The sequence below is a fragment of the Neofelis nebulosa genome, chromosome 2 (genome assembly GCF_028018385.1).
Source record: "Neofelis nebulosa isolate mNeoNeb1 chromosome 2, mNeoNeb1.pri, whole genome shotgun sequence".
Taxonomy (NCBI): Eukaryota; Metazoa; Chordata; class Mammalia; order Carnivora; family Felidae; genus Neofelis; species Neofelis nebulosa.
Genome location: NC_080783.1, coordinates 116881646 through 116891723, shown reverse-complemented (window position 1 = coordinate 116891723; position 10078 = coordinate 116881646). Strand labels below are relative to the sequence as shown.

General features: G+C 42.1%; 1 protein-coding gene across 11 annotated transcripts in view; it reads left to right on the top strand.

Moving 5' to 3' along the window:
* The first annotated feature begins 8361 nt into the window (after positions 1-8361).
* The window catches only part of RPRD2 (regulation of nuclear pre-mRNA domain containing 2), a 101688-nt gene continuing 99971 nt past the window's right edge, over positions 8362-10078 (top strand). For 9 of the 11 annotated variants that reach the window (XM_058715906.1, XM_058715909.1, XM_058715905.1 and 6 more), the window contains exon 1: positions 8363-9563. In XM_058715906.1, the coding sequence (XP_058571889.1) occupies positions 9359-9563 (205 nt within the window). In that variant the 5' untranslated portion in view covers positions 8363-9358. Of the gene's footprint in view, positions 9564-10078 lie in introns of all 11 variants that reach the window. The other 2 variants (XM_058715911.1, XM_058715916.1) reach the window with 1 other exon arrangement.

The following is a 10078-nucleotide window of genomic DNA, read 5'->3' as shown; positions in this document are numbered from 1 at the left end:
TATTTTTCACACACTTACAGGTATTGGAGTTTAGATCTTCAGGTGATCTTTTCTCCTAACTTCTAGCAATTGCTGTGGAAAAAAAATTTTTGTCATTGATATCTATGTATATGTAAATGGATGAATGGAAGGGTGAACGGGAGGATATGTATTTTTGATGTCTAATGGAAATTTCTGACCTCATCTTAGAACAAGTGTGAGTAAGAAATCCTGCTTTCCTGGAGTGGAGTGGAGCCCAAAGTGTTATGGGTGAAAGAGGGTAGGACAAGGAGTGTTCATCTGTTAACCTTCAGTAGAGTCACAAGGTAGATTGCCACTGGTCTGGGCTAAGTAGTCTGGACAGGAAATCATTTCCTCAGAAGGTGCTAGTCTGGACAGGAAATCATTTCCTCAGAAGGTGCATAAATGAGAACACGTGTTGTGGTGAAGTGGACACAGAGAGAATCCAAGGAGGATGTTGTGGGTCAGTTTGTAAAATGGAAAAGGATTCAGGAATTTAGCCTATATCCTCTCTTTACTAATTAAAAAAAAAAAAAAAACAAACAAACTTTTTCTAAAAGACAATGTGTAGTTTCCTTTTTCTTTTCCTAGGAATCTGACTAGATGTGGTTCTGTTTAAGAACTTAATGTTTCTGGTTTGATTTTAGGAGTATTGAGGTCAGCATAAGTATTCAAGTCCAAAATTCTTAGTAGATCTACACTTCCATTTCCTGTTGCCTGTTGAGGGAATGGATCAAACACAGGAGCCATTAGAGCTCCCATAACTTCCTCTAGTTGGAGCTTACCAGGAAATAATGTTGGAAAATGGATATTTGATCAGAAGTTAAAACATTCTGGGGCAACCTGGCTGGCTCAGTGGGTTGAATGTCCGACTTCAGCTCAGGTCATGATCTCGCGGTTCTAAGTTCAAGCCCCGCATCAGGCTCTGTGCTGACAGCTCCGAGCCTGGAGCCTGCTTGGGCTTCCGTGTCTCCCTCTCTCTGCCCCTCCCCTGCTCACGCTCCTTCTCTGTCTCAAAAAAAAATTAACTTAAGGGGCACCTCAGTGGTTCATTCAGTTGAGCATCCGACTTCAGCTGAGGTCATGATTTCATGGTTAGTGAGTTTGAGTCCCACATTGGGCTCTGTGCTGACAGCTTGGAGCCTGGAACCTGTTTTGGATTCTGTGTCTCCCTCTCTCTCTCGCCCCTCTCCTGCTCTCTCTCTCTCTCTCTCAAAGATAAACATTAAGAAAATAAACACTTAAAAAAGTTAAAACATTATTATAAAATTAACCCTTTTTTAAAAATTCTGTGTTTGAAGTCCTGGAGTTCCAATTCTAAGGCAGTGTGAGAGAGCTTTAGAATAGAAGAGATGGAAAAAGAAGGGACTGCTAAAGGCCATAAGGAAAGAGTAGTACGATCTCTCTTCATTTTAGAGGTAAGTAAACTTTAATCCAGACAGGTGAAATTATTCCCGGAGCAGGATGAAATCTGAAAAGCTTGCCAGGACTCAGCAATGAACTGGGTGCTTGCTAGTAGTCCTCTCTGAATCTGTGAGATCGGAGCTAGAGAAGTAAACTCATTTTTGATACTACTTGATTTAAGCAAATCCAGGGGAAAAATTCATTGTTACAGAAATATTTTTGCTTTATTAAAGGATTCATCACAATAATGTGTAAATAGTTTATATACAACTTCGAAAATGTATTTGCATAAGGCCTAAAAGGAATATTTATACTATAATATACAATTATGCATTGTAAAGTGTAGTGAGACTTAACTGTGCCTTGAACAAGTCTTTAATCTCCCTGTGCCTCAGATGTTTTTGTTGTTTTTAAATTTTCTTGACCCCCCCATACTGTATTCAGCATTGTGTTCAGTAAGCATTGCCTGCTTTATCAGAAAAAAGAGAAAACTAGATTTTAGAGATGGGGAATCTGAAGCTTAAAGTGAGTAAGCAATTGCCCCAAGATTATGGCTACTAAGTAATTGAGTTTAGTTTGAACCCAGGTTGGTCTGACTGGAGCCCAAACTCTTAGCCCCTACATATGCTGTTTCACTTGTGAAATAAGGTGGTAGGGACAGTTCTTTCAAATGAATGTGATTCCGAGAGTAGTTCCTATCTTGAGATGCTGTTCTCGCTTGAAATACATTGTGAACTTAAGTAATTCCTTTCATAATGTTTGAAATTAAGTGTATTATCTCCAGTTAATGGCAGTTATTTGTCCTTCAGAATTCTAGAAAGAATTTAAAAGTCATTTGGAATTTACTATAGAGAATAAAGTGAGATGATCAAGGTAGAAAATAGCTTTCTTGGTTTAAAATGTGAATATAAAGTAACTGGACTGATTTCTCTTCCATGTATGTGGCTTATTTTGATGAATTTCCAGAAATATCTTGGGGGAAAGTCAGTATCTTTGGAATATAGATATCCAATAATTATTTTGGATAAGACAATTCAGTAATAACACTGTTGAGCATTTTACAATTTTCAAAGTGCTTTTGCATGTTACTCAATGCAATATTCCTGGAGGTAAGAAAACACAGATAATTTCAGGGCAGAAAATGTTATTGCACAAAAGAGAAATTCCATCCAGTTGGAATGATCAGGGAAGTTTTCACGAAAGAGGCAATTTAAAATAGCTCTTGAAAGATGGGTAGGATTTTGATAACAGAAGAGGACACTTTAGGCATAAAGAACAGAATTAATTATAAATAGAAAATGACAGGCTATATTTAAGGCAAAGAACAGTTTGGAGCCCAAGGAGCCACGGAGGGAAGGCATTTGAGATAATACTGGGACGTTAGATTGGAACCATTGTAGAGCGTCTTAAAAGTCACGGCTCTTACTTGATAAGTAACAAGGAACACTTTGTTTTGAGCGGAGGGAAATTAAGATGTTCATCTGGTAATAGTACATAAGCTGAAGAGCTAGACTGGAAAACTTATTGCAATGCTATTGATGTATAATTTATTAGGATGGTAATGATAACTGTTAGGAAGAAGGCCAAGGGAATGGAAAAGGAACTCATTCAAGAGATTTCTATGTAAAAGTCTATTGGATTGATAACTAGATGGAAGGGGTGGAATCAAAGATAAGTAGGATATCCAGCTAAAATATGTCTGAATGCAGGTTATAAAATTTAATCTTTAGGAGAGGATAAGGAGAAATGACAAAAGGGCTAAAAATGGAACTTTGGCAAACACGGGATGAGAAAACTAGCAATGGGCAGAGAAAGCCATTAGTTTAGTAGAGTCTGATTAAGGATTGTACATGTAACAAAAGCAAAAGGAAATTCATTTTAAGAAAGGTTTAAGTGTTGGGGCACTGGGGTGGCTCAATCGGTTAAGTGTCGGACTCTTGATTTCAGCTCAGGTCACAATCTTGCAGTTCATGGGATTGAGCCCTGTGCTGTTAGCTCAGAGCCCATTGGGATTCTCATTCTTCCTCACTCTGCCCCTCCCCATGCTCGCTACCTCGCTCTCTCACTCTCAAAATAAGTAAACATTTTTTAAAAACAAGAAAGTTTCAGGAGCACTTGGGTGGCCCAGTCAGTTAAGCGTCTGACTTCAGCTCAGGTCACAATCTCGCGGTTCTGAGGTTGAGCCCTGCATCTGACATTGTGCTGACAGCTCGGAGCCTGGAGCCTGCTTTGGATTCTGTGTCTCCCTCTCTCTCTGCTCCTCCCTCTGCTCACACTCTGTCTCTCAAAAATAAACATTAAAAAATTAAAATTAAAAAAAAGAAATGTTTGGGGTGCCTGGGTGTCTCAATTGGTTAAGGTCTGACTTCAGCTCAGGTTGTGATCTCACAGTTATGAGTTCCAGCCCCACATCAGGCTCTGTGCCAGCAGTGCAGAGACTGCTTGAGATTCTCTCTTACCCTCCCTTTCTGCCCCTCCCCCACTTGCACTCATTCTCTCAAAATAAATAAACTTAAAAAAATGTTTAAGTGTAATAACAGATGACATAATCATCAAACTTTTACTAACCCAGGCACTACTCTAAGCACTCTACATGCATTAACATATTTAATAATTATAGGATCACAGAGGTTAAATTTATCTAAAATTCCTGCTGGTAAGTGGCATAGCCTGAATTTCAGCAGTCTGGTTCTAGAGGTCTTGTTCTTTTAAATTTTTTGGGTTTTTTTAATGTTTGTTTATTTTTGAGAGAGAGACACAGAGCACAAGCAGGGGAGGGGCAGAGAGAGACACAGAATCTGAAGCAGGTTCCAGGCTCCAAGCTGTCAGCACAAAGCTCAATGCCGGCCTCAAACTCCCAAACCGTGAGATCATGACCTGAGCTGAAGTCGAACACCCAACCGACTGAGCCACCGAGGCGCCCCTAGAGGTCTTGCTCTCAACTATTACACTTTCTAAGAGAAAAGTGAAAGGTGAAGCCTATAAATACACCAGAATTGGCAGTTAACAGATTATTAGCTTTTTAAGAGGGTGTTTCCTCAGGACTTACTATAGTACACACCTTTGTCACTGAGAAAAGAAGCAACTGAAGAGAATTTCTGTACATTCTCACCAACAAATCTACCAAAATCTCTACTAGATTACTTATGTTCCTATTACAAGAAAGGAACTGTCTGTGGAACTATCTACTCAAGGAAACCAATCCAGTAATTGTCCCATCTCTATCCTGTTTCAATAATTAATCCTCAATTTTTCATTTGCATCGGCTACAATTATTTCCCATCTTAGAAAAAGAACCCCTTGATTTCACATTTCCCTGCAGCTTCAGCTCCATTTTTCTGCTTTCATATTTTTTATATTTTTTAAATATTTTATTTTTTTAGAGTAGGCTCCATACCTAACGTGGGATTTGAACTTACATCTTGAGATCAAGAGTCACATGCTCCACTAACTGAACCAGCCAGGCACTCCCCCCCCCCACCCCCAATTTTATTTCTTGAAAGAGCTGTCTATACAGGATATTTCCACTTCTCCCATTCTCTCTAGAACCTTCTATCACTTCACTTCCTGGAAACAGCCCTTGTCAAGATGACTATGATGCCAGGGCACCTGGGTGTCTCAGTCGGTTGAGTGTCTGACTTTGGCTCAGGTCATGATCTCACAGTTTATGGATTGGAACCCATGTCAGGCTTTGTGCTGACAGCCTGCTTTGTAGTCTCTGTCTCCCTCTCTCCACCCTTCCCCTGCTCACACATTCTCTCTCTCTCTCAAAAATAAACATTAAAAAAAAAAAACTAAACTAAAAAAAAGATCACTCTGTTGCCAAATCCCGTGGTTATCTCAGTCTTCAGGCAACCTACACAGCGACATCTGACACAATTGATTAGTCCTTCCTTCTTGACAAACTTTCATTACTTCTTTCAGAACATTATTCTCTGAGTTCTCCTTTCACTAGTCATTCCTTTTCAATATCCTTTGCAAGTTGTTCCTTATATCTTAGTCCTTGGACTTCTTTTCTTATCTATACTTATTCATTTCCTAGGCAACCTTACCCATCTCACGGCTTTAATACTCACAATTCTTTACTTTTTTCTTTTTAATACTGACATTTCTTTAAAGTTTTGTTTGTTTGCTTGTTTACTTATTTTAGTAATTGCTACCCTCAACATGGGGCTCACACTCACAACCTTGAGATTAAGAGTTACATGCTCTTCTTGCCAGTCAGCCCTAAATACTGCCTATTTTTTTTAGGGCAACATGCAAGCTTTATTAAACAAAAGTAAAATATTAAGAGAAAAACTGACTAGAAAAAAGTGTATCTTAAACACCTTACAGTAACCTACTTGCAGTTGGATTTAACTGAGCTCTGTTGCTGTGAAGAATACAGCTCATGAACATATATGAAAGAACAATTTGTACATTTTTCAAGTATTCACTGAACACTACCTTATGTACACAGATATATTACATTGGAAAAAGATTTATTGGATGGTCCCCAGATATACTTCATAATTTTTATTAATCTTTTGGAAGAGGTCGTCTAAAGAGAAGAAAATATTCTGGCTCATGAATCATGTAATGAAGCCAGCCTATACTCTGTTGGTCACCCAAGTCTCATCTACTCCTTTTCTGAAATCAGATGGATGTTTAGTACTTGTTTGGAAAGTTCCCTGGGTAGCATGACATGCTAGGTCACTACTTTATCATAGAAGAATACAACTCAGGAACAGCCAGATGAAGAGATGCACAGGGCCAGCTATGGGGAAGGGCATGGAGTTTCTAGGCCCTCTCTGGGTGCCTGTCTCCAAATTATGAGCTCACCAACCCAGAAGCTCCAATACTGAAAATTCTTAAATTTATGTTTCCTACCCAGATCTTCCTTGTGAACTTCAGACTCACATGTCTAGTGCCATTTATGTATATCTCAAACTCAAGCTTCCATAACTGAAATCCTGATTCCTACTCATTTCTCACAGGACTGCTTCTCCCGCTTTCTTCTTCTGGTCCATCTGAGAAAGTGGCAACTCCATTCTTCTAGTTCATGCATTTTCAAGGTTCTTTTTTTTTTTTTTTTTTTTTAATATTTATTTATTGGGGGGGGGGGGGGTGGAAGAGGGGCAGAGAGAGAGGGATAGAGAGAATCCTAAGCAGGCTTTGCTCAATCTCACTAACTGTGAGATCATGACCTGAGCTGAAACCAAGAGCTGGATGCTGAACCAACTGAGCCAACCAGCTGCCCCATATTTCATGTATTTTCAATGGGGGCAATGTCACCCCACAAAAGGGAGGAATGCAGTTCTTGGGCAATGAGGAATTCTTAGATACTACAGTGGTTTGTAAATCCGTAAAATCCAAACATACACAACACATTCTTCTTTTTTTTTAAGTTTTTATTCATTTAAGTAATCTCTACACCCAATGTGGGGCTCAAACTCATGACCCTTAGTTCAAGAGTTGCACACTCTTCCAACTGAGGCAGCCAGGCACCTCAAAGATTTTAGTACTTCCTAACTCTGTATTGAATAAAACATGCAGCACACAAACAGATATACAGTGCATCTGGGCATTAAAATTCAATGGGGACTGAGAGATTAGGGAAAAAAATGTAAAAAGGATCTTTAGGGGCAACGATAATGCAAAAGGCTGAGAAACACAGTTGTAGTTGCTCAGCTCACGACCCCCAGTGCCTGCCATACTTGACTCGTTTTTCTCATACTCTCCTTAAATCCAATGAGCAATTCTTTTGGCTCTACCTTCAAAATATGTCCACGATCTGACACCACTTCTCATTATCTTTTTGCTACCACTTTTGTGCAAGCCATCGTTTCCTTGTCTGGATTATTTCAACAGCCTCCTTGACTCGTGGCCCTTAAATCTATTATCAACATAGCAACCAGTTAAAAAGATTGCCGTGTAACTTTTCTGTTTAAAACTCTTCATAGAACCGCTCCCCAACTCAAAGTTAAAAGCCAAAATCCTTACAATGGCCTGCAAAGCCTTATATGAACTCTCTCCCTTCACCTCAGACCTCATGTTCTACCTCTCTTGCTCTTCTCCAGCCACACTGGCCTCCTTGTTCTTCCTCGAATATGTCGAGACATTTATAATTTTAGGTCCTTTGCACTTGGGTGTTACCTCTGCCAGTATGTTCTTCTCTACCTTCCCCATACCTGCTTGGTTGCCTTATTTTCAGCATTCAGATAGTGTCTCTTCCTTCCAGAAGCCTTCCTGGATCACCAAACCATTTCCCTTCCCCTATAGGATCACACACACAATATCCTCTCTTCCTTACTGCTTCATACGTCTTCATAGAAGTTATTACTTCCTGATATATATTTGTTTATGGTCTCCTGCTACTAAGTCCCACAGGGAGGGGATTTTTTTTTTTTCTGTTTTGCTGTTTTACTCCTCCATATCTAGAACTGTACTTGGCACAAAACGTTCAACTTTTTGTTCAATCAGTATGAGCTTCAATCAATATATTTAATCAATACGAGCTTCACAAAACAGGTTCCCTGCCTCAAGAAACGTTGAGTCCACTGGGTAGAGGTAAAAGACATAAAATACAATAATTGCATGTGCTCAGTGGGACACAGGAGCCTCCAAATCTGCCCAGAGGATTTACGTACGCAGATACGATGGAATGGTTAATCGAGGTTGTGCTAATTTATAATACAATAGACAGCCAAGGCTCTTATAAACTATAATGTATTAGGCAATTGTGAGATTATTATAATTGGCAAAGGTGAGATCACATCTTCCCTATTATTACTTCCTCGTCTCGAAAAATTTACGGGGGATTTACTTCATTCACTTCCTCTTTAATCCAAAAAGCTTACTGGCTGTGAATGGTATCGTCCAAAGGGAGTGTAAAATATTGTTTGGTCTGGGAGTCTGCGTAGCGAAGGGCTCGCTGGGGCTGGCGCATGCGCATCTTCCAAGGCCCGGCAAGATGGCTGCCAGCCACTTTGTCGCGCGTCGGTGCCCCGAGGAGTTGGCGGCGGCGGCAGCAGCAGCTGCCAGAGAATAACAGTGGCCTTTGACCGGTGGGAATTTTACAGCCTGCTGTGTGAGCTGGACAGCCCCAGGAGGGAGACTTTGCTAGGAAGCAAAAGGCGGGGCGGAGCGGTGAAGCCCCTCCCCCAACCTCTCCTTAGTTTGACCAACTCCCTCACCCTCCTGCGTTCTTCCTTCTAGCCCGCTACACGCTGATCTGCTGCGCAAGCGCACAAATAATCGAGGAGCCTTCTTGGCCCTTGGGGCTTGCGGGCTTCTGCGCGCGCTTCTCGTTCTTGCCCTTGGATTGGTCAGATTGCCCCGCCATCACGCCTCCCTCTGCTTTCTAGGTTGAGAAGGAAGCGGGGAGGCGGGGCTAAGCAGCGCGTGCGCGATACTGTTGCTGTCCCTTTGCTGCTATTGCGTTGCAAAAAAAAATCCTGACTAGGTAGCCTTGGGCCTTTTCTGTGCTAGAAGACCTAAAGGAGAAAGATTTCTGCAACTGAAGGGGCAATCGGGTAGTATTAAATTTGAGATATTAACGCCTACCCTTACAGGAGTGTGTGTGGCGTTGGAGTGGGGAAGAGCCTTAGCTTTGAGAGCCGAAGAGTGTAAAACCATTAATTTCGGGGCCAGGCGTTTTGAAAGGCTTCGCAGGACCTTGTTTTCTGCGTAATTCTTCCGTTATTATTGACTGGTTCAAACACAACCCCTTGAACAATTCTGATAAACCTTTGATACCCGCAGCCCCTCCTTCCAGCGTGTAGGAGCCGCCAGCGTGCCCGGCAGCTGGTCCTCCCGTCCTACCTCTCGAAGAGCCTAGCGCGTGCACCATCCCCACCCCCTGGCCTCCCTCCCCACCTACGGCCTTCACGCACTCGCAGTGATTGTTTTGCCCGCTCCCGCCGCCGCCGGCGCGGCCGCCAGAGGAGCAGCAGCGCTTGTGCAAACCGGGAAGATGGCGGCCGGCGGCGGCGGAGGCAGCAGTAAGGCCTCCTCCTCGTCGGCCTCTTCGGCAGGGGCTCTGGAGTCCTCGTTGGATCGAAAATTCCAGTCGGTAACCAACACCATGGAATCTATTCAAGGCCTGTCGTCTTGGTGTATAGAGAACAAGAAACACCACACTACTATCGTCTACCATTGGATGAAGTGGCTCCGGAGATGTGAGTGTTGGGGGTGCCTAGGGAAGGGAAGACTGGGGAAATGGAAGGAAATCCTTCCCTAAACGCCTGGGGTTTTCCCACGGAGTCACTGCATTCGGTTGGCGTTATTCACGTTCAAGCTTTGACGCGAGTGTTCCCAAACCCAGACTCCATTCCCAGCCAGGGTTGCCCAGAACTGCAGGAAGCTCATCATTTCTTGGATTTTTTTACTAGCTGCTGACTTGGTGTGTGTGACCTTGGGCCCTTGGGCCTGGATCTTTCGGGATGTAGGTATTACTTCTTTTCGGAGCCTTGTGAGGTGCTGTTAGCTTTACTGAACCTTCGCGGAAATTGTCGCGTCCGTTTGTTTCTCATAGGCCTTGACGTGCAAATGGTTTTCCTAATGATAGACAAGCTTTGGTTTAAGCAGTAGCAAACCCACGTACTTGGTTGGCATGTGTTGGACCACTCTATTTTACGTTGACCTAAAATTCGTGATGTGTAATAAGAAGGGCCTTACTTGGGTGAATGTTGAG